This window comes from Python bivittatus, unplaced genomic scaffold, assembly GCF_059951505.1.
Source record: "Python bivittatus isolate LINGU-HERP-01145 unplaced genomic scaffold, Pbiv_v1 ctg000610_np1212, whole genome shotgun sequence".
Lineage (NCBI taxonomy): Eukaryota > Metazoa > Chordata > Lepidosauria > Squamata > Pythonidae > Python > Python bivittatus.
In genome coordinates, this window is record NW_028277088.1 from 5,250,578 (window position 1) to 5,274,704 (window position 24,127).

At 44.0% G+C, this 24,127-nt stretch overlaps 1 protein-coding gene across 2 annotated transcripts; it reads left to right on the forward strand.

Annotated features, from left to right (window-relative positions):
- Positions 1-272: 272 nt before the first annotated feature.
- Positions 273-24,004, forward strand: GORASP1 (golgi reassembly stacking protein 1). Of its 2 annotated transcripts, none has more exons than XM_007434421.4 (9): positions 273-480; positions 2,290-2,370; positions 6,202-6,405; positions 8,870-8,956; positions 10,103-10,233; positions 12,356-12,500; positions 16,507-16,645; positions 17,462-17,518; positions 19,972-24,004. In XM_007434421.4, the coding sequence occupies exons 1-9, from the start codon at positions 418-420 to the stop codon at positions 20,235-20,237; spliced, it is 1,173 nt and encodes a 390-aa protein (XP_007434483.1). In that variant the 5' UTR covers positions 273-417; the 3' UTR covers positions 20,238-24,004. The 2 variants fall into 2 exon arrangements, with proteins under 2 accessions (XP_007434483.1, XP_007434482.1); XM_007434420.4 differs by having other exon boundaries at positions 274-480; positions 17,372-17,518.
- The last annotated feature ends 123 nt before the right edge of the window (positions 24,005-24,127 follow it).

Below are 24,127 nucleotides of genomic sequence, written 5' to 3' on the forward strand. Positions count from 1 at the left end.
CGCCTCGAGACGAACGTCTCCAGCAACCAATCGCGGAGAAGCCGCTCCACTTCCCGCCCCTTCCTTCCTTGCTTGCTAGTGCGGGATTCTCCCCACCCCCCCGCGTTCGTCACTTTTCCCTCAGGAGCCGAAACGCGGGCTTCTCCCGCCCCCTTCGTTGCTAAGCCCCTGCCCTCTCCGTTACGGACGGCAGGTGACAGGCGGGCGCTGCAGCCTATGAAGCAAGAGCGCGTCGCTCGGGGCGCTCCTGGCTCTTCTCTCCCGGCGGTCGCCGCTCGCGCATGCGCCGCTAGGCTTGCAGCGTTGGAAGCTGGAAAGCTGTGCCGTCCGCGGCCGGCGGCGATGGAGGCGGCGGGGAAGCCGCTGAGGCCGACGAGGTCTCCTCCCAGCGCCTGAGCCGGCCTTCTCCGGGCAGCCATGGGGCTGGGTTCCAGCTCCGAAGTTCCCGACGGGGGCTCCGAGGGCTATCATGTGCATGGGGTAAGCAACGTTTCCCTGGAGAGGCTGAAGACGGAGCCAGCCGGGGCGTAGACGGCTCGAAATCGGAGCTGGACTCCAGCGCCCATCATCCCCAGCCAGCGGGTGGGAACGATGGACATTAGTCCAATCCCTCTGGGAGGCATCGGCTTCCACAGAAGGCTAGCCACCGTTGGCCCCCGAAGGGCTTCTCTCCAGAGGCGATGGACTCCACTACCCATTGTTCTCATCCAGTGGGTGGGGGATGATGGACATTGATATCTCTGGATGGCAAGTGACCAACTGCGAAGGGATCATGGGAAGCAGTGTAACTGCTGGCTAATGTCCTTATTTCAAGTATTTTCATCCTTTTCGGCAGGGTTCCTCAACCTTGGCGACTTGAAGATGGGAGGACTTCAACTCCCAGAATTCCCCAGCCAGCTATGCTGGCTGGGGAATTCTGGGAGTTGAAGTCCACCCAACTTCAAGTCGCCATGGTTGAGGAACCCTGCTTTTCGGCACCTGAAAAGGGCCCCCGAAGAGCAGCAATCGCCGAGCCTCAGGAGCTTCCAGTCCCCAGGAGACCTGACCCAGGAAAGAAGTTGGAGAAATGAAATCAGCTTTTGTGAGGCCACTTGAGCAGTTTCCTTGACAGCTCTATGAAAGAGTTTGAGCGTTGCCTTCGTCCAGGGTGCCTGTTTATTTTCTGTATGTCAAATGTAATCTTTTTTTCCCTAGGGCTGTTATTTTTGTTAAAGAGGACACCCTAACGTGAAGCATGAATTTTTGCATTGGTGAAGGTAGAACATGACTACACATGTTAATATCTTAGAAGGATCACACCATATGCATCCTTGATGGGTGTTTGGAGTAATACCATGTGGGTTCTGTCTCCCTAATGCATTCTTCCCCACCTGGTGCCCATTTAATGTGTCAAAATACAATTCTCATCATTCTGCCATCCCTATCCCAGTGGCCAAATTGGCTGGGGATGATGGGAATCATCTGACACATCAAGTGGACTCCTGTAGATTGGGTGGGTTAGAATGATTAAGCCTTGGCAGGATTTGTGCTGTGCCTTTTTAATGTGTGCAGAAGTTATGAATCATGACTGCAAAAGTTATTTATTTATTTATTTTTCGGAAGAGGGTTGGGTGAAGTCTCTAAAGCCAGCGCTTATTTGTTGGTATGAGATGTCTAACTTGTTTTTTGGGGTATGTTGCTCTCACTCGGTGGGTTTCAGGTTGAGAAATTAGGCATCCTGAAAGAAAGCAGTGTCAAAGCCCTTCCTTATTGCTGCCAAGGGAACTACACAGGTGTGCACACAAAGACATCAGGAGTCATAATTGACTCAAAGGCAGCATTGCCTTTTAGTTCCAGAAATGCATTGTCTGAGCATGTGTAAGACTAAGCTATATTTCTGAGTGCCCGGCAAGAAGTTCGGTGGAGAATGTTGAACCCAAAATCTGGAAAGTGGAGATCCTGCTTTGCCTCTTTTGAATTAAAATCTCCAAATTGTAAAGTCTCCAGGAAGCGTGCTATGAAAGGATGTGACACCTGGCCTTGTCTCCTTTTTAACTGCATCAGATCTTACCTCTGGGACAAGGAAATGCATCTATCCAGTTTGCTGGGCTGGGCAGCTTCTATCTTGGGGCTCCAGATTATAAGAAGTTCTCTCAGCTGTTAATAGCAGATGTTTATGGTTAGTCTACATACATGCTTTATTTCAGGCACGTTTTGCAGTAGCACCCAACTTTCTTTAGGTTGTGCATTCTTGTGCTGATGTTCCTTTTCATGCAAGGTATACATGTGTCAACTTTGCCATTTTTGCAGATTCAGGAAAATTCCCCTGCTCAGCAGGCTGGATTGGAGCCATTCTTTGATTTCATACTTACCATAGGACACACCAGACTGGTAAATAGCTAAGAGAAGTCACTGTTCTCTGTGTGTGCATGCATGCATGCATGTGTGTGTGTGTGTGCGCACCTGCATGTGTGCATATGTGCACTTAATAATGTGTTCTTCTAAATATCTGTTGGTGGTACAATTGACTTTTTATTTGTGAAATTATAAATCGCTTCAGTCGACTTTTTAAAAACAAATTAAAAATAAACTGACTTTAAGTGATGTGGAACAGATGCAGCTGGTGCAACAGTAACCATAGTAAAATACAATAATTTTCAGTAAAACACAGTGTATAATTACAGTTAAAATTAAAATTAATCATAGAAAAATAACAATAACGCTCCTGGCACCAGGAGCTTTACAGCACTCAAATCCCAGAGACCTTCAGATCAGCCACATTTTTATGCATTGTAGAAAGCTACCTGTGTGTCAGTGGGGGTGAGCTAGTCCAGAGAATCCTGTGAAGCTGTATGTAAACAAAATAAAATTGAATAAAGGTGATAAGTATGGAAGTTCAGTATCCTTCACTATCATAAGAATCAAACTTGGAGCCTTCTGATAACAATTGCAATCAAGCAAAGCTTTGCTATGTTCCTGGAAATTTTAGTAGAGAACTTAGCAATTAAAAAGCAAATAACTTTGGGTTATGACCACCATGTACAATTACTGCAGTAAGAAGTGGGAAGTATGACCAGATTGACATATGATTGCCATGAATGCAGACAGTAAATAAAATATGGAATGAATTGGTATGTAAATAATAGAAAGTAGAAGTTGGCAACTTGAGGTCCTTGGACCAAACTGCACCCTTGGTACAGGGGTCTCTGCCTCTTGTCTCCCTGTCACCTATTCAGTTGCATCTTGGAAGCCTAAGGAATTTAGCAAGTCACTTTAGGGTATGACATGAAGAACTGATCTACCAAACTTGTTCTTTCTTAGAATAGCTTTCCAGAACCATAGATGATGACCAGAACTCTTGTTCTAGACTGACCTTCTGGGAAGTTGTGTGCAGAAGTTGCTTAATAATGATAGGTGGCCCAGATTAGTAAGGTCTGAGCTCAATGGCTGTTCCTCCCTGTTGGTGGCTCTGAGACAGAAAGGGATTCATGCCATCAGATGTGCCTTGTGAAAGCAAAGGGTGGACTTGCAGCCTTTCAACCCCTTCCCCATAAGGGAACTAGGATTTGGTGCTGGCGATGAGGTGGTTGTCTTTGTAGCTGATAATGAGAATCGAAATCCAGCTGAATTGGGCGAGAGCTTTTTAAAAAAATAAATATCTTTGGAAAGCAAAGCCTAGTTCTTATGACTGCTTGTCTCTAAAGGCCAAGTCATGGGCATGAGAGATAGCCCTGGACTAGAAGCTGAACGGAACTCTCCCATGTCATTAATGTAGCTTTCCTTTTTTAATATATATTTCATTATTTTTATTTATTGGTTTTGCCACCAAATCCTTCAAGAGTCCCAGTGGCTTGGAGAAATAGATAATATGCAGTAGAAATTAAAACTTCCAGGATTAACCCCAAAGCAACCCCCTCAACAACAACAACACTATGTAAATCACATAATAAACTGAAATTATTAATACAGTGGTGACAAACACTCTTCAGAGGTCCTCTGGGAGAACTCCATTTTCACCAGTTTCCAATAAATATTACTGAAAGGCCAACCTTCTTTCTAGTGGAAGCCCGTTCTGCATTGTTTCGTCTCAGCACCTTTACTTGAAGCATCTTGAGTTTTTGAGCGTCAAACGTGTTTGGTACAATCCAGTTGTCCCTTTTGGCACAGCTTTGGAGGGAAGGTAGGGAGGGTGTTGACCAATTGCTGAGTCACCAAATCAACTCTCAGTGTTTGACCAGCTATAACCCTCATTGTCAATAATTAACAGATTAAAAGCTGCTTGATTAAAGGAACACTGAGACAAGGAAGAAGTCCAGCTGGTAACTTGTAGCTGGTATTTCATTTGGTCAACGTGGCAAACTGTGGTTTGAGTATTACTTTTTTGATCTTGTCCAGACCTGTTGATTTAGAACTAATGCTTTCTTACTTTGGCTAAAACATGCTTTCTTCTCAGTTTGCCCATGATTGCAGTGTTGCTGATAAAATAATCTAGGAGCAAGCATTGCATTTTAAAAAACAGAAGTATCAGCAACCTGTACAGGAGAGAATGTTGGACTTTTCTCATGGGAATTCAGTTCCAAGACAGCAACTTCTGTTTGCATGAGTAAACATCTGAATTTGCCATCATAAATTTCCCAGTGTTGACTTTTGTTTTTTAAACTGCAAACTTCTGTTAATAAAATGAATCTCCCAGACTAAAACAAGTGGAAATACTAATGTTGCCATTCTAACTTTGACTAATCCCTATTAAAATTGGCCAGTAAAGTAATAGTGCTTTACAGTACAGTTCTGTGTGAAGTAGGTTCAGTGGGACTTACTTTCCATCAACAATTGTAAGATTAACATTTAAATTTCTTTCCAGATTTCCGAGTTTTCTCAGCCACATTTTCTGTTTGGTCTCCACAATTAACCAGACTCTTTCCAGTTCTCAAAGCAAGAGTTGACCATTCAGTAGTAATTTAAGTTTTACCCTTAGAAAAGCTCCTTGGAGGCTGGTACCCATGGAAGATTTTAGATTTGATAGTGTCAGCTTTTTCAGGCATGTTTTGCTTAATTTTGTAATGGTAAGATTTCTAATAAAAAACAATAGTACAGGAGGAAAAAAAAATCCAAACCTATAAAGGCAATGGTTTTGCGGAACTAACTGCAAACATTTGAATTTCAGGAATGCTTTATTGGAAATTGTGGTTAGAAAAAAGTGGGGGCAGAAAAGCGGCTATACTAGTATAGATTGCCAAATAGATGAATAGTTGAAAAGTCTTCAGACCTGTAAATAGGGTGTAATCAGCTGCAGCATTGGTAGCAGAATTTACCAATATTTGCTTGCTTGCTTTTTTCTAATGGGTTTTGGTAAAGGCATCCTTGCATGTGTTTCTCTCTTCTCCAGCTGCTAACTTGACTGAAATGTTTGAAGCTGCCTTGCCTCAGATCAAACCATGGTCCCATCTAGCACACCAAGGCTGCTTGGGCTCCCAGGGGTTTGGGCAAAGCATCCTTCCCCTTGGTGCTGTGGAATCGTTCAGGCGATACAGGGCTGTCCCCCAAAGCATCACACACGCATTGTTGATGATGGTAATCGATAATGCCAGGAACTGAACCTGGGAATTTCTCCATGCAGAATATATACACTCTAGCACTGAATGGGGAAATCAGGGTAGGGATAGCTAGAGATGGGGTGTGAAGCTTTGGAAACAATCCAAGTGAAGGCTGCTGTAATTTTTAAGCACTTTGTTCTTAACTGAGCCGGAAGCCTTTCTGATTCCTGAGAATCAGGGGTGAGCTGTCATTATGAATAATATCTTTAACAATAATGGCAGTAACAGTAAAAAAAGGGGAAAAAAAGGGAACAGTCCAAAGAAGTAAAGCAACTTCTCAGATAAAGGAGTAGACAGGTAGAATGCTACTAAAAAAAATAAATAGAATGTTATAGTTTCACATATCAGACAGCTATGAACAATTTGTAGAATTAAGAACAGGATGGCCGGACCAACAGCCCAGCATTATTGTTTTGCTAGGATGTTTTTATTTATTTTTTATTCCCTGTTAGCCACTCAGAGTTATACGTTTGAGATGGGTGGCCATCTAAATTGAATGAACGAATAAATAAAACATTCTGTTTCCTACCTTCACTGGCGAGATGCTTCTAGACTTTTTTTTTTTTGCACGTGTTTGCTGCCGTGTCCAGAAATAAAGCTTTCGTTTCTTTTCCTCCCCTACATGCAGAATAAAGAAGGTGACACTCTGAAAGATCTGCTAAAGGCCAACGTTGAGAAAGCTGTGAAACTGGAGGTCTACAACATAAAAACGATGAAAGTGCGGGAAGTGGAGGTCATCCCCAGCAATATGTGGGGAGGACAGGGACTGTTGGGGGCCAGTGTGCGATTCTGCAGTTTCCAGGGTGCCAACGAACACGTATGGCATGTGCTGGTAAGCAGGAAAAGGGAAATCCCTGTTGGAATGGGCTTTCGGTGACTACTAGTCCTGATTGGTTGTTATCTCTGGAGTCACTGCCAGATTGTCCTAAATACTGGCTGCTTAGGAGCAGAGCTGGAAGATGAGGATTGCTTAGGTACTGTGATGGAATGGTGTTATGAAGGCCACGCTCGGGGAGATAAGCGTTTCCTTAGCCCCCAGCAGGAGCGTGGGAAGGTTAAGGAGTTGAGACTGGTACCACCCTAAGGAATTCACGGTGTTGTGGCTTGCTGGCTTGGGAACTTAGGTTCAGTCTGGAGAGATTCTGTCTTTGAGGTGGACGCTAATAAATGCAACAGAACTGTATCTGTACTGTCTCCTGGAGTTCTTTAGGCTGAACCTGACATCAGTCTCTCCAGACTCAACCTAAGTTCCCAAGCCAGCAAGCCACAACATCATGAATTCCTTAGGGTGGTGCCAGTCCTTAACCTTCCCACGCTCCTGCTGGGGGCTAAGGAAACGCTTATCTCCCCGAGCGTGGCCTTCATAACACCATTCCATCACAGGTACCCATGTTTGCAGGTTGCTAAGTGCACCCAAGTTAGACAGGTTAGGAGGGCTTCTTATGTTCCTACGAAACCCAGTTTATTCATCTATGTATTTATTCCATTTATCAGTGACTCTGGGCAGCTAACGGCAATAGGAAAAAAACCAGCAAAAAACAACAATACAAAAGAGACAATTGGCTGCCGAGACGATGGCAACATCAAATCATCAATACAAATACAGTGCAAACAGTTCAATAAAACTAATTCACCGGCTCCAACAGTTACTCTGACCCCCATGCCCGGTTACCTAGCCAAGTCTTCAGAGCTTTACAAAAGGCCAATGGGGTTGGGGCTAATGTAATCTGGGGTGGTGGGAGACGGTGTTCCAAAGAGCAGGTGCCATGACAGAAAAGATTCTCTTGCTGGGTTCTCAGCATGCCTCTCGTGGGATTGGGTGGGATGAGTAGACGTGATTGGGGAGAGGCGGTCCCACAAAGAACCCGGCCCCGTGCCACCGAGAGCTTTATAGGTAATCACCAGCACCTTGAACTGAACCCAGAAACGAAGTGGGGCACAGATATAACAAGTGTAGATCAAGAAGCATCCACAACTATCCACGATTGCTGCATTTTGTATTAACCACGGTTTCTGAATGCTCTTCAAGGGCGGCTCCACGTTGAGCAGATTGCAGTAGTCTATCTAGGATCTGCGTAAGATGTGAGAATCCATCAGGAAAGCCTCCTGGTCCAGGAAAGGGCACTATTGGTACACAACATGGAGCTGTGCAAAGGCTCACGGCCACTACCTGTTGCTCGAACAGGAGCTGCAAGTCAAGGAGGACCCCCAAATTGTGCAGGCTGTTGTGGTTTGTAGCTGGATTAATTGGTTCTGAACATAAGATAATCAAGTTGGCCTTGGCTGATCTGGGATACTAAGCAGGGCCAGTATCAGGAAATCAAAGTGGTTTAAGCTAGGCTGGGGAATTGACAGACATGCCTTAGGACCCAGGCAAATCACTTCTGTATTGTTCCCAGGAAAGGAGCATGGACTTTTCATGGAGTTACCAGGAGTCAGGCTTGACCCAAAAACTACTTTGATGCTTATTTGTAGAAAGTGTCTTTTTTGAGAAAATTGTGTTCTTTTTTCCTCTCGTTTCCTGACAATGCTGTCTTGAATTAGGGCACAGCTTTCAAACTTCTGCCCTTCTGGGAACACTTTGCATGCTAATTTGCCTGCTTTGAAAATTCAGCGCATTACAAGACATTATTTTGTTTACGTGGAGCACCAGTTAGACCTTTCTGGTGCTGGGCCAGAGCACATGTCCTACCCTTTCATGCACTCAATTCTGCCACATGCATCATGGATAGGATTAGAAATGTCAGTTTGCAGGAAAAAACAACAAACCCATTGCATATCACACAAGGCAGGCGAGCTTAATTGGAATAGGAACATTTGCGTCCCTAACATGGAAATTTTTCAGCGAAAATAGGAAGCATGGGGAACGTTTTATTCCACATTCTTAGAAATGAGGAGCAAGTATTTTTCCAAAGTGTTGGTCCATCGTTAGTTATCTCTTATGGAAGATTAGCTCATGAGATTTCCTTGGAATAGTTTGGTGGTGTGGTGAAGGCATCAGGCTAGAAACCGGGAGACTGTGAGTTCTCATCCTGCGTTAGGCACGAAGCCAGCTGGGGGACCTTGGGCCAGTCCGTCTCTCTCAGCCCTAGGAAGGAGGCAATGGCAAGCCACCTCCGAAATCTTGCCAAGAAAACTGCAGGGACTTGTCGAGGCAGTCACCAGGAGTCAAGACTGACTTGAAGGCACCCCCTCCCCCACAAAAAGTTTACCAACCACTGAATTAAGATGCTTTTCCCACTGGCTTTGTTGATATATGTTTGAATAACGTGACTGACCACGGTCTTTCTCTCTAGGATGTAGAGCCAGCTTCCCCGGCAGCATTAGCTGGCCTGAAGCCCCATACTGACTATATTGTTGGATCAGATCAGATACTCCAGGAGGTAAAGACTCGGTTGAGTTATAACTGGCCCCAAAGTTTGCAGGGAGCCATTAGTTTTCGGTGATGATGACTGTGAATATTTCCTGGGCTTTGACTACCCTGCACTTCCACCTTTTATTCTCTTCGTGCTTGATTTCCTACTGTGGAAGCATTTCTGTGCATAAGGCAGTCCTTTGGTTTCAAGGTCCATCCCCTTGCTGTCCAGAGCTTGAGAAAGCTTCATGCAGAAAGCAAAGCTAACCAAAACATGGTGGGAAGAGATCAGCCTGCGCAGATTCCCCATCTGCGTTTCCAAGCTCCCCTTCACCTTGCATCTAATCCATAGCTAAAAAAGTCAAACCAGGAGACTTGCTATCTGCGGTTTCTCGCTGTCCCAGGCAGAAGTGCTTGCAGGACCTGATGCTTTAGGCTAGGGTTTTTCCAACTCTGGTCCGCAGACCCCTAAGCGTCCCCAAAAACTTGAGACTCGGGGGGTGGGGGGAGGTTTACTCAAATGCAGCTAGTTTTCTCTCATTAGAGCTTTGTCTCTTGATCAAAGCTTCTGGGGCTTATTGTTTTAACTAAGGATCTCTGGCCTGAAAAAGTTTGAAACCCCATATTTTAGTCAAAATGATGAAAACAGCACTGCGCCATCATGATGCAAGCTCCATCTGATTCGTACATGCATGTGACATCATGGTGGATGTACAGGAGGGGTGGAGTTTGGGGCCTAATGCTGCTTTTGTCGTTTGCCTCCCCTTGTCCCCCCCCCCGTCCCCCGTGGACATCTCTGCTCCCGAAGCATGTCTTCTTTTCTCCCTGTCCACAGCTCATGAAGGCTTGCGGCTTTAAAACAATTCCCATCCCATTATGGTGTATTTTGAAGGCATCCTCTGAGGGCCCCTTGTGGGTGGGCGCATGGAGAGCGCAGCATCCTAGAACTGTGGAATTGCAAGGGACCCCAAGCATCATCTTCTCCAACTCTCCTGCGTGGTGCAGGAAAAACCAATCCAGCTACCCTCAAGAGGGGGTCTTCCAGATCAAGGAACAGGCTGCCAATTCTCTGCCCTAACAGACCTTGTTCCAGGAACCGGATGCTCGGTGGTGGTAAAAAGGGGAAGGGTGGCACGTTGCTGCGGTGTTAATGATGCATCTCTCTCTTGTTCAGTCAGAAGATTTCTTCTCCCTGATTGATTCCCATGAGGGGAAACCTTTGAAGCTGATGGTCTATAACACAGAAACAGATTCCTGCCGAGAGGTTTTTGTAACCCCCAACGGAGCCTGGGGTGGAGAAGGAAGGTATGACTTTCGAAACCATGAGGTATGATATGTAGGCAAGATCAGGCTGATCCTTGGCCTCCTAGCACATTCTGCAGGTGTCCTTTTTTCTTAATGTAGTACTGGGTCCAGTGATACCTTGCTAATACGTTTTGGGAATCATCTGTGAACAGCAGTTTACTTTGGGGTGGAATGGCTGAGTTGAGAGTTTCCCCATGTAATCTACTTTAAGTGTGCTGGAAAACCACCATGACACCCTTCCAATTCCTGTCTTCTGTCTACTTCCCATGTCCTTCCTTTCTTGGCATCAGTAATAGGTATGCAGTGCAGAGAGGATGGTCTTTACATTCAAAATAAAATAGAGAAGAGAACCCTGGGGCTTAGCGGGTGTGTCAAGGGTGAAACAGAGGAGGGAAATTAACAGCCTGGAAAAAAAATGGAAAATGCCCCCCCCCAAAAAAAATCCCTTGGGGGATGAGTTAAGACAGGTTGGGTGGTTGATTTCTGGAATCGAGAATAGTGAGAGGAAGTTCATATAACAGAAGGGTGAAATCTTTCTCTCCTGCTAGTTGCTGGGCTTATCGCATACTAGAAAGCTGCCATTTATGCTCACATAGAAATATAACTTGGGAGAATCAGGAGATAAGTAATTCACACAGACTGATTTTAGCTGTGAAGCTGTACAGAAGCAGATAGACATAAGCATGAATAAGAAAAGCACCTGCTAAATAGATGGATATTGGAAGATAGAAATGTCACCTTAGTTTCCTGAGGGGGAAATGGCTGAGCCCTGTCCTCCCCCAATCTCCTGCAAAAGAGGAAAGGGTTTTTTTCATCTTGGGTGGGGTTGTTGTGGTTGGGAGGGTGGCAGGGCCTCACTTCAGCTCTCCCTCTTTTTTCCTGTATGGGTAAGGAGGGGATTTACTTTTTCCTTTTAGGCTAGAGTCTGTAGGGCATCTCATTTATTGGCAAAGATATACAGGTAGTCCTCGAGTTATGACGGTAATTGGGACTGGAATTTCCCAATTTGCTAAGTGATGGAGTTGTAAAGTGTGACATCATGTGGCCGCATTGCTTAGCGATGGCAATCCTGGCACTCCCCATTGCCATTGTTAACCGAATTCCACCGGTCATTAACCGAGGACTCACTCCAATCCACGCCATTCCAGGCTTGGTCTCTCCCAGCCCCGAGCCTCGATTCTTCCAAGGTAAGGGACTACCTCCACTCCAACTCCCCCCAACTGCCTATTCCCCCCTCATCTTTTGGCTGCACTGCACCCTGCCTTGCAGGGTGGCAAACAGGCCCAGAACTGTCTGGCTCTGGGGCTGCTTGCCATATTGTGGCTCAGGGGCTTCTTGATCTGCTGTGGCTCTGGGGCTGCAAGAAGCCCCTGAGCCACATCGCGAAGCCGCAGCCGCCCCTGGAAGCCCCAGCTGCCCCAGCCCAGTCCCAGCCACCCTCGCCATCCTGCGCTCCGAGGCCCCTGCTGCTCTGCTCTCTGCCACCACAGCTGACCTTTGCCATCTTCTTCCTCCTGCTGACAAGGTGTGCCCACCGCCCTGGCCCTTTGCAAGGCAGCTGCTGGCCACATGAGGCCATCTTCCCCAGGTCTTGTGAGGAAGCCACGGTGCCACAGCGTTGGGAAGAAAGCCTTGTGCAGCCAGCAGCTGCCTCATGAAGGGCCAGGTGGGGCATGCTTGATCAGCAGCAGGAGCAAGAAGACGGCGAAGGTCAGCTAGGGTAGCAGGGGCTGCAGAGTGCAGGGGGCCAAAAGGGCATAGATGAGGGGGAGATAGGTGGGTGGGAAGAGTTGCGGTGCCCTTGCAATCATAAGTATGGTTGGGCTGCCAAGCACCCAAATTTTGACCATGTGACCATGGGGACACTGCAATAGCCGTAACTTCAAGGACTGGTCATAAGTCCCTTCATTCGGCACCACCGTAACTTTGAATGGTCACTGAACAAATGGTCGTTAAGTGAGGACTGCCTGTAGTAGTGTTCTGTGATGACCCAAAGGTCGAGCTTTTCGTAGGGTTCTGTAATAATGGACTTTCTGTTTGTTTCTCCCTCCTTGTTATATTTTAAAAATCAGAGTGCACATCCTGTTTCTGACACCTTTCCTTCATTTGCTTTCTTGTGCAGCTTAGGATGTGGCATTGGATACGGCTATCTGCACAGAATTCCCACACAGGCTGCTGTCCCAAAGAAAGCAGCAGAGGCCAGACCCCCTTCTCCTTTGCCCTCTGGAGATGCACCTCCAGAATCCCCAGCTAATGGCTATATGGAGGTAGGGTGTTTCATTCTGGACATGGCTAAGCTGTCTCCTGTACATATCACGAGCAAGTCAATGTTTTTTATGGGGGGAGGGGGTGCTTCCCTGCCCCACCAGCCTCTGAGATCCCCAGGTTCTCCCTGCTGAAAAGTGGAGGCTGACTGCCAAATAATTGTGGCAGATGGATGCATTACATTTCTGGTACCTTATTTCATTCACCACCTTCCCCACCTTGCCTGGGTTATTTTAAGAGGTCTAAATATTCTGGCCCTGCCTGTCTAATGATGTCCTTGTGTTACTGCTGTGCTTCCTGGACCTTTGGCTGCGAGAAAAAATGCACCAAAAAAGCATGTACCTGCAGCCAGAAAAAATGTGGCTCACCCATGTTTTCGTCTTCGTTCCTTCTGTGCCAAAGCACAGAAAGAATAATGTGATAAACCTGCAGAACCTGACTTCTGGAATTCTTTCCAGCAGCTTTATCACCTGTGGCTGTAGGAGGCATCTGTACTGTCTTCTGTGGAAGGAAGTAACTTGTTATATCTGTGTGCTCTTCAACCTTCCCCTTGTGTAGTGTCTCTGTGTGTGTGTGTGCATTGTAAAATACGGGGTGGGCTGCATACGCTGTGCTTTGGGTCACATGACTCGGGGTGGGCTTAGAATGGAGCAGTCAGCAGCATTCCAAGTCATTGTCCAGCTGCTCCTCCCATTGGATGCAATGGTGGAGGGGGGGTGTTCTGAATATTTTTTTTCCTCCATAGAGCCTAGCTGGATCCTGCCCACTTTTAAACTTAATCTTTGTTTTGCTGGCTTCTCTCACCATACCAGTTTTGATCGTTTTTGGTGCTAATCGCTTTTTAACAGTGATTGTGCTGACAAGAGTCCTGAGTCCCTTTATACAATTTCTTGCCACCATTCCACTGGGTTGGAAAGGCCAAAAACACGCTTTATTCAAAATTCAAAGTAGTAAAAGTAAATACAGATAGTCCTCACTTAACAACCACAATAGGGACCGGAAAATTGGTCATTAAGCAGGGCAGTCGTTAAGTCACTATGTGACTGGACCTGATTTTACAACCATTTTAACAATGGTTGTAAAGTGAACCACGTAGTTGTTAAATGAATCCAGCTTCTGCAATAGACTTTTTGCTTGGAATTCACTTAACGACCATGTGATTCGCTTAATGACCATCGTAAAAAAGGTTGCAAATCACAATCACGTGACTGTGGGGAGTGGTGTGACAGTTTGTGATGGTCGTATATGTGAGTACAGGTTGTACTTTTTCTGAGGCCATTGTAACTTCAAACCATTATTAAACGAAAAGTCATTAAATGAGGACTCCCTGTATAAGTGAATATCTCCTTCAAATAACAGGGGACATTCAGTCTTTAAAGTGATAAGGAGACAATAAGTAGACATTAAATTAAAATTCAGTCAGGGTCAGCTGTTTTATCTTCCTTGGGAACTAAATCTAAGCATTCTCCCTGATAGTACCTTAATAGATCCAGATATAGTGGAAGAATCCATGGCAGCAGTACTAACCACACACCTGACCTAGCCAGATACAACTAAGATCGAAATACCCAGAATCATGGACCTCATCACCCTCTGCCCCACTACCTACTTTCAGTGTGATGGACAGATATACCAACAGATCAGAGGCACACCCATGGGATCACCACTCTCGGGATTCATAGCAGAGACCCTAATCCAGCATCTACAAACTATAGCACTCCCACACATGCAACCAAACGTATGGATCTGGTATGTAAATGACACCTTTGTCATAATACTGTAAAGAAGGAACTAGAGAAGACGCATGAAACAATCAACAACATATTCAAAGGAATAAAATTCACAAGGGAAGAAGAAAACAACACACTACTCTTCCTGGATATCCTCATCAGCAGAGGAAATGACAGTAAATTAGAAATGCAAGTCTATCGAAAAACAACCCACACTAACCAAGTGCTCCATTACCAAAGTAACAACCCAACCTCCCACAAGAGGAGCTGTGTAAGAACATAATTTAGACAAGTACAAACACACTGCAGCAACTCAGAATACCAGAAAAAGAAAACAGACCGCCTATATAATATCTTCTAATAAAATGGATCCCCACGCAACTTTATCAAAAATTGCCTGACCACTCAACCCAGCACAGCCAACCCAAGCTATGGAAAGGATAACATTACCATACATCAAAAAAATCTCAGAAATAACCAACAGACTATAACAACCACAGAGCATCATCGTAGCACATAAACCAACTAAAGCCCTCCAAAACATCTTAAGCAAACCCAAAGACCCAGTAGCCCAAGAAGTAAAAACAGGAGTCATCTACAACATATAATGTCACTGTAACAGCCACTATATAGGACAGACTGGCAGAAGACTAGCAGAGCGCATCCATGAACACCAACTAGCAGTCAGAAGACACAGTGAAAACTTAATCTCATAACATATGGAAAGGCTCAGCCATAGTTTCAGCTGGGAAACTCAGCATCCTAGACCAAGCTAAATACAAAAATTTAGGGAAAGCTAGGCAGTTCCTGCAAGCTTGGCATTCTGACAAATCAGCCATCAATAGACACATAGAGATAAACCACATTTACACACCATTCAAAAAAGACAATAAAAAAGCGAGGAAAGAAAAAACAAAATAAAACACATCCTCTCCAGCAATCAATACCCAGATAAGCAGGGATTAACACCAGACAAACAAACAGAAAACAATCCCCTAATCGAGAAACTACCAAGGAGAAAACAACACCCCCCACTAACACTGGCAGGGCAAGCTACTGTATATAAACAGGGAGCAAACCCCACACTCACCAGCACTGATGTTACCTAGTAAGGTAATGAAACATCTGTGAGCAAACGAAGCTCAAAGAGTACCAAGGACTCCACAGTACCTGAGCGTTAGAAAGCTGTTAACTGGTGGCTTAGGTTTGGTGCTCAATCTCACTGACCTGGTTGACACTTTTGTGCCAAGGTAAGGTTTCTATAACCAGTTTATTTAAGCAGATTAAACATACATAAACATAAGATTAAACATACAGACTGGTATAATTAGAGCAGATTACCAAATTTTCATTTAAAGTTGGGTATGCTGTCTTAAATATAATTGTATCATATGGTGTGAAAATATTTGTAAGGTTAATGGAAAAACCTAACTGATAAACATTCATGTAATTCCTTTTCCCTTCTTTTTTTTTGGCAAATAACCCCCCCTCCCCATAGGTAGTCCTCACTTAACGTAAAGTTACAAAGGCACTGAACGAAGGGGACTTACGATGGGTCCTCATAGTTATGGCCATTGCAGCGTCCCTGTGATTGTGATTTGGGTGCTTGGCAACCAGCTCGCAATTACGACGTTGCAGCATCCCACGGTCACATGACAAGCAAAGTCAATGAGGAAGCCAGCAGGAGGTCACAAATAGTGATCATGTGACTGTGGGATGCTACGAGTGTGCAAAATTCACCTAACAAGGGCAGCTGAGACTGCTGGAATGGCCGTGGTAAGCCAGCGCAGTCATGATGTTGCACCTTACGTCCGTGTCGCTTAGCAACAGAGTTCCCGGTCCCAAATATCAGTAAGTGAGGACTACCTGTAATTTGTTAAATGGGAGCCAGTGTGATGTGAAGGTTAAAGTGCTGGACTAGGAACCTGGAGACTTAGGTTCAGTTCTCCAGACCACTGTGGAATTTCCTAGGAACTCTGAGTCAGTTCCTCTCATTCAGCCCAGCCTACTTCACGGGATTGTTGTGGAGAAAAATGCTGGTGCTCCATCCAGTATCTTGAGCTCCTGAGTGAAAGGTGGGATATAAATCTAATCAATCAATAATGTGTTCGAGTGGATAAACTGAAACTGAAGAAGCCACGTTATGGTTTAGTGTGATCTATGAACTCAGCCATCCACCTTGGTTGATCAGCGGAGAAATAAACTTCCTAGAGGCATCTAAACTGCAATGGGGGAGGGTCCCCCTCACAGGCAGTCAAAACGGGTTCTTTTATTTTAGGCTTCCTTGTTGGCACCGAACTCCCAAAGTGAGGAAGCCGAGAGTTTGGATTACAGCTCCAGTCAAAGCGTGACTGGCTATTCGGCAGAAAATTCCCTCCACCCCAATCCTCCTCCGCTTCAGAGGGTCATGGATCCAGGTAATTCATCTCTCCTTTCAAACAGATTTTTTTTACCATCCACGCTGGCATTTATGGGAGTTGTAGTCCAGCACATCAAGGGGATATCTATTTGGGTGAATTCTCATTCTCTTTGTTTGAGAAGAGAAAACTCTTTACATAAGGACAATTTCTGCAGATATATGTATGAGGAGGAATTGAGTTTGTTGGCCTCTGACTAGGCAAATATGCAAGTTGTGCAGAGAACACGTAAGTTTGCAAAATGCAAGGGAAGTATCACCTTGAAGGCTGACATGTTCAGCTTTCAACTTCTTGCAGCTTCAGTGGTTCAGCTTCTTGTGGTTCTTCTTGCAGTAATAGACATTTTCACACCATGTCTCCTATAGAGACAGAGTCTTCTAGCATCTCTCATCTCACCATGTCTCCTATAGAGACTGAGGGTCTTCTAGCCGTGGTTGAGATGTATGAAATCTGTCCTCCTTACCATTATTTTGGTACAATGAATGTGGGGTGGCTCCAGAAGACTCTTAGGCATCCTATCTGAGTATGCTACAAACCAGGATGGCCCACACACACTTGTAGAAGTCAAAATGAATGAAGGCACTAGTAGCATATCCCAATGATGTTCAGTGTAATTGTATCAAAGAGGAATTTTGTCTGTGCTCTTACAATTGTTTTGGTTCTATTTGGGGCATCAGACAGGTTTGTCAAGTGTATTTCTTCTTCTCTCTTCTCTTCTCCCCCCAGGTTTTATAGATATGTCTGGAGCTTCTTTTCCCCAATTAATTGATTTAGTAAAAACAGCCAACGTGCCTTCCTCTCCTTTCAATTTAACAGACATTCTGGCAGCTTCTGGTAGCTTATCGACAAACAGTGAAACTCATTCATATTTTGGTAAGCAGATTTTGAAGCCATTTGGCCTCTGGGATTGAATTAAAACGATAAAAGAGGGTGACCTGTGTTACCTGGGTTTTAGAATAGACTGTGGTGTTTTGATTTATTTTTTATGCTTTTATCTCTCATATGAACATTCTTAATATAAATATTGCTGTGAAAATGACATGAAAGTTGTATCTTTACAGTGGTATAAAAATCTAGTAAATAACAAATCAAGAAATAATCACATCCATACTAATACTAAAGAGAGTAAAGATAGTTTCTGACATGTCCTTACCAAAAATGCTATAAAAACAGTCTCCTTCAAGCTCCTCCTAATACATGTCCATGCAGTTTTCTTAGCAACAGTATAGCAGTGGTTTCCCATTACTTCTAGTATTTTCTTTCAAATGCCCAATCTACCCTACCCTACCACTCTAAGATTTCTTGGTGGTCTCCTATCCAAATAGTAACTACACATACTACTGCTAGCTTTTGAGATCAGCCAGTTAGTTGCTTTGTGCCAACGGCTGTAACTTCAATATTCCAAGGCATTGAAAAATGCTGTTTTGTGGCATCTTAAAAACTTGAATTTTTCTACCATAGTTAGCAAAATGCAATATTGGATAGATTTAAATGTTAATTGTCCAACATGTAATTTCTTGAGTGATTGACCATACTTTTCCTCTGCACTAGCATTCACCAGCCAGAAGCTCTGAATGTGGATTGGATACAACTCCCATAATTCCCTCTCAAAAAGTTGAAAGGGAGTTGTAGTTTGCTGTATCTGATGAAGTGTATCCCTACACCAAAGCTTAATACATAATAAATGAGTTACCAGTAGACCTCGCTTAGTGACTGCCTTGGGCAGTGACTGTTCGAAGTTATGACAGTGATGAAAAAGTAACTTTGCAACCAGTGTCCACATTTACCACCTTTGCAGCATCTCTCTCTCTCTCAATCATGCATTCGCCATTACAGTCAGTTAGTACTTGTTGTCCTGTGCCTGACTCGTTTCCCCCCCTCCCCAGAGCAGAGAGATTGCCTGAACAAGCGATCTCTTCCTGAGCTGCTTTTTTCTGTAGTGCAGTGCTTCCCAAAATGTGCTAATGGCAAGTTAACAAGCTCAGCTCCGTGACCTTAATTAGCTGGCTCATAGCTGCTGCCTGTAACTGACAAGGCTTTAATCACCTTCACACCTTCAGCTTTTGCCTCCAAAGCAGCTCCACCTGAGCTGCAAGCATGCTAGGCAAACAGCTGGCACTAGTGTATGTGGATTCCCCATTGTGTGCCTGCTTACTCTCTTGTAATCCCTTCCTCTTTAATGAAATGTAAATACAAACATTAATACCCTTCTTGCTAATTATCCCAGCACTGGGGTGAGCATCCCAAAGGGTGGGGGAGCGGAGCCCCGTCACGGTCACGTGATTTTCCACTTAGCGACAACATCACTTAGTGAATGACTTGCCAGTCCCAGTTGTGGTCACTAAACGAGAACTACCTGTAGTCTTTATATTTGTTTTTGGTACAGCAGAATAACACAGCTTCTTCTCTGAAATCTGAAAAGCAGCCTAGAAGCAGCTTCCTTTACTAGGAATATTGCTCACCAGTTACCTCTAACACATCAACAGGGTTTGCCCCATAATCCCCTCCATCAAGGATGCCTTTTTAGTGTGAGCTGAGTTGCAAAGATTCAGACAAAATAGCTGAAGCAGTAGCTTGGAAGAAGTGGATGAAAACATTGAATGTGTATGTCTGAACAATTTGATAAACTTTATGGAGAATTATGATGGCTAAAATTCATTGGCCGTCTTCATCCACTGGTAAAATGAGTGATGTCTCTTGTCAAAAGAACCTGGTAAAAAGCCACACCTAACTCCATGGAGATTCTGAGTGTGTGTCCGTAAACAGTTTAATTTTTATATAATGTATATATGTATGTGTGCATTAAAGAATGTATACCCACACACATTAGCAGAGGGTGTATCAAAATTAGGCCCCATAGGCCAATCACAATGTCTTATTAATTTTTTTTCCAGAAAAAATGTTACTGTCCTTAAGAATGTTCAAAGGCCATGTAACAAATGAATAAGAGATTGTTTAGAAGAAAGTGGCGACCAATTGGAACATTTAATGCAATTCATAGAATAATTTTTAAAATTTTTAAATTTATTATTAAATTTATATGCCACCCATCTCCCCCAGAGGGTAAATTATCTGTGGGGCCTTGTGTGTGCATGCATGCGTGCGTGCGCTCATGCACATGTATATAAGCTGCATTGAGAGTGTTACTTAAAGTGGAAAAGGATTTGGGAGAAGACATCTTTGCTAGCGTGAGCAGCGTTCAGTCCGAAATCCACTTGGTTTCAGTAGAGTCCATGCTATTAGCAGAGAGTCACTGTTGGAGATCTATACACACTGCCCTTGGCAGTGAATGCTACAAATGATGTTGGTCTGTCTTTTTCCTTTAGACCAGGCCTCTCTTCCATTTTCAGAAGAATCGGTGTCTCTTCAAGCAGGCGAGAGCGCTCTGCCAGAATTCCACGAGGCAAGGCCTTCCACGTCTCCTCTACCGCCCCTTCCTATGGACCTGTCTCTGAATGCACTATCTGGAGTGGAGGCTGATGCTCAAGAAACGGGCCAACAACTCGGTGGGGCTGAGACCCTTGCACCGCCCAAAACGGACAGCAGTGACACAAGCGCCCAGGAATTGATTGATGAAACCAAAGAGGCCTAGTCCTTCAGAGGACATATTTTGTCCTTGGGCTTCGAAGCTGTTGGCACCAGAAGGCCCTGGTTTTATGTGGTCCAGAAACATTCGATTTGTTTCTGAATCACAGTAGAATTCAGCTTCCTCCAATTGCACTACTGTACTCCTGAGAGCAGCAATCGGTTGACTCTGGGGTTTGTAGACCCGTGTTAGTTAGTGTTAGTGATAACACTATTCAGAACTATTCAGTTCAGTTCAGAAACAAGCTATTTTTAAAAAGAATTTGTCTCTAGCTCATATTTTTTCAACCTTAGCAACTTTAAGACGAGAGGAGCCATGGCTGGCTGGGGAATTCTGGGAGTTGTCCTCTCGTCTTAAAGTTGCTAAGGTTGAAAAACACTGCTTTAGCTACATCGTACGTTTAAAAAAAAGGAAGGGCTTAACTACACCTTGGCATTACCAGAAGGGGCAGGTAGGAATTTAGGGAGCTTTTGAGAATGAGTTTTTATCTTAAAATAGGTGCCTTAAGCCTATATATGGCTTAGCATACTTATTTTGTTTTATATTTCCTTCCCAAATATCCCTGCCCCGCAATTGCTATCAAGGGCTGGGAGGTGGTGAACAAGACCTGCTGGAAGAGTTTTTTTGTCAAGTGCAGCTCATAAGAAACGCAGGAAAACTTAGGGTCGGGCTTTTCAGCCATTTTTTCTGGGTTGCAGTTTTCAAGGTTACCACTGTTCATTTCCCCATTAATTTTACTTCAGATCATTTTGTTCGAAAAGTTTAATTAGGAAGCATAGCTTGATCTTTTACTCTGAAGTACCACCTGATCCATAACAAAAATCAACGTTTAATGTTCTTTGATCCAGGCTGACCCCCTGACCTGTGCCCAAGGGTTCCTGTCATGCGTGAGCAGAATTAATACAAGGCCCCACAGCAGATCCCGTGAATACGGCCTTCAAGTCCTTTGTATCTGAGGATATGATGGTCTGGATTGCAGTACAAGGGGTGCCCATATGTAAAAGAGTGCAATCTTGTTCTGTAGGTACGTCTGACTGGGTCACGCCCCTAACCTCTGTTTTACGTTTGACCCCAGAGAACTACATCTCTACTACATTACTTAACTACATTACGTGCTGCTGCAGGAAAACCTTCTCGGAGCAGCAGTTGAAGAATCAAATGACATGAGCAACGTAGGATTTTTCCTTCTGCTGTTCTAAATTGGGAGCAGTTGTGGCTTCAAATGCTATGCCAAAGCCCTGGTCAATCACTGTCAAGCTACTGTATGTCTGGTGAGAAGTTAGCACTAAATCAATACAATGTTAATTTCAGGTGCATGCTACCAAGCAAATAACAGGCCGAATGTAATGAGATGGTGCCTCTCGATGGGGAAGCAGTTCTTTCCGGTTAATGTGGGAAGCGAGCAAGATTGCTTCTAGGGTGAATAATGGAGCAAACTGGTAACACTAACTCAAGTGTTGCTCAACCTCAGCAGCTTGAGGATGCATGGACTTCAACTCCCAGAATTCCCCAGCCAGCATGGCTGGCTGGGGAATTCTGGGAGTTGAAGTCCACGCATCTTCAAGTTGCTGGGTTGAGAAACACTGCACTACCTTGTGGAATGGGCTTTCCTGAACTGTTGACAGGATCATTTTCTATGGGTTGTTTCTGGATTGGAAGTAAAGCTTTTTAAAGAGCATTACTTTTAAAGATGGTGAAAGGTGCCGGTCTTTCTTTTGGAAGAGATTTATTCTCATCTGAAGCCATTCTATTGTTCTTAAATTTTCTTTAACTTGGTATGTTGCCAACTACTAAAGTCTTGCAGTGATTTATGGCAAAATGTGAACCTTTTTAAGTACAACGTGGAGCCAGTCCTAAGTCTAAGTCAGGAGGTTTGAGCAAGAGCAGGCCCATATAAAAGCAAGCAGAACAAAAGGGTAGCACTTGCGTAAACAGAAATGAAAGAGTTGCACAGGTGGGACTCCGCCATACAGAAACTCCTATCTCATAATCCCATCCTTAGGCTCTCTGATTAGTGGCACAGACCACATGAAAGGACTTCTGAAGGTATCTTAGATGAGCATTTCTCAACCTCAGCAGCTTTAGGATTGCAGACTTCAGCTCTCAGCATGCTGGCTGAGGACTTCTGAGAGTTGAAAAATGCTGCTTTAGTCTATGCGGAGACTTTTACAGGAGCTGTTTCTTCAGCTATCCTGGTGTCCAGCCATTTATGGCTTTTTAAGTAAAGGAGCCATTGTGCCCAGAAACCAACTGGCAGCCAGAACAGCGTGATCAATAAAGTACAAGTCAGAAAGCCATCTGGCCAAATCTCATAGCAGTTTTGAAACTCTCTTCAAAGATAGGCATGGCTAGTGTTTGGCATCTTTTCTTTCAAAGGCTGTTTTATAAACATACTACTCTCAGGAGTCCTTCAACATTTCACACAGGACTTTGCTAGGTGTATCCTAAGATGCCAAGGATGAAGAGCCATTTTCCTATGCTCAGATAGTACTTTGCACTAAGTTTTAATTGAAGAAAGCAGAGCCCAATTTTGTAACATGCCCTGGGGAGATATTTTTATGAAAATGTGAAATGTTTGTACTTAAGGACTCACCAAATCATAAACATCTCCTTTACCAGATGAACACTTGTAAGTCACACAGCAAGTGCAAAACATATTCATACAGTAAATCTTATATTCTGCTTTTTGGAACAGCGAAATCAACACTGCATCTTTAAAAAGAAACATCCAAAGCTGCTTAAAATTTTAGCTAAAGTTTTTTTATTTCTATACAATTGTGAAGTACATATTTGTCCTTTTGGCATTGGCAGGCCATCTGCTAATCTTTCTGAAACTTACTTGTAGATGTAGAAAATAAAGTTGAAATCTTGGCTAATTTTAAAAACAAAACAGGAGAACAGACGGAGTTAACGTTACTTTCGGTGGTGATATGGAGAGTATAAAATTCAGAATTACAGACTTTTAACTAGTTCAGGACAAGTTACAGTTAGCTTTAACCAATGAATTCACCTACTCCACTAAACTGCAATGTTGCACAGATGTGGCAAACTATACTCCTGTACATAAAGATGAAATTTACACAAAGGAAGATGCCCAAGGTATGAAAGAGTCGTGCAAGCATCATTCCAAACCAGACCTTCATTAAACAATGACTTGAGTTAGCTGGAGCACAGGTGGCCCACCTAAACAAGTCTATTTGCAGCACCACAGTCACTTTGATAATCTTGCAATGTATATAACTAAGCACTATGTGGTTATGCACCACACAATATAAACAAGAAAAAAAAATCTGAAAGCAGCTGTTATTTGCCCCTCCAACAGAGTCAGTAGAAAAACTATTCTCCCCTGAAAGAAAAATACTTGAAAAAAGACAGCTGAATAACTCAAAAGGCATCATACTATTAGTCAATAAAACAACGTCCTACAGCATCTCTTCTTTACTGGTTGGTATAACTCACATCCATCTCCAACAGGACCGCTAGATCAAATGCCTGCTTCCTCCTCCTCTCTACTTAGATGGTGATTATAAAAGCAGCTCCCGTGCTGCAAAAACAATGCTGGAACTATGGTTTTCTCTTATGTCCCTACAGTTAAATCTCCAGTGTCTTATCAGGTGTAGTCTGTATCCAGCACACATCAGGAAGGAAAGAAAGAATGTTAATTTCGGGGAGAGGGAAGGAAGAAAGAATCCAAGTTTATTAGTGTGTGTTTTAAAAAGGTATTTGTGCTTCTGTTTCAAATCAGAACTCTGTTACACTATTACCAGGATGCTTCTGTTTCAGTTAAAACTTAAATTCAGTTTTTCTTGCCTAGCCACTGGGGCGTTCCCTCCCACCTTTTGTAATAAATTAGATTCTACAAGGCTACAATGAGAATATGAAAGAGCTGTCAAATG

Coding starts and splice junctions, on each gene's coding strand:
- GORASP1 (XM_007434420.4), top strand. CDS start 418: ATGGGGCTGGGTTCCAGCTCCGAAGTTCCCGACGGGGGCTCCGAGGGC. Junction 10,234..12,355: donor GCCTGGGGTGGAGAAGGAAG/GTATGACTTTCG, acceptor TTTCTTGTGCAG/CTTAGGATGTGGCATTGGAT. Junction 16,646..17,371: donor TCAGAGGGTCATGGATCCAG/GTAATTCATCTC, acceptor TTCTCCCCCCAG/GTTTTATAGATATGTCTGGA.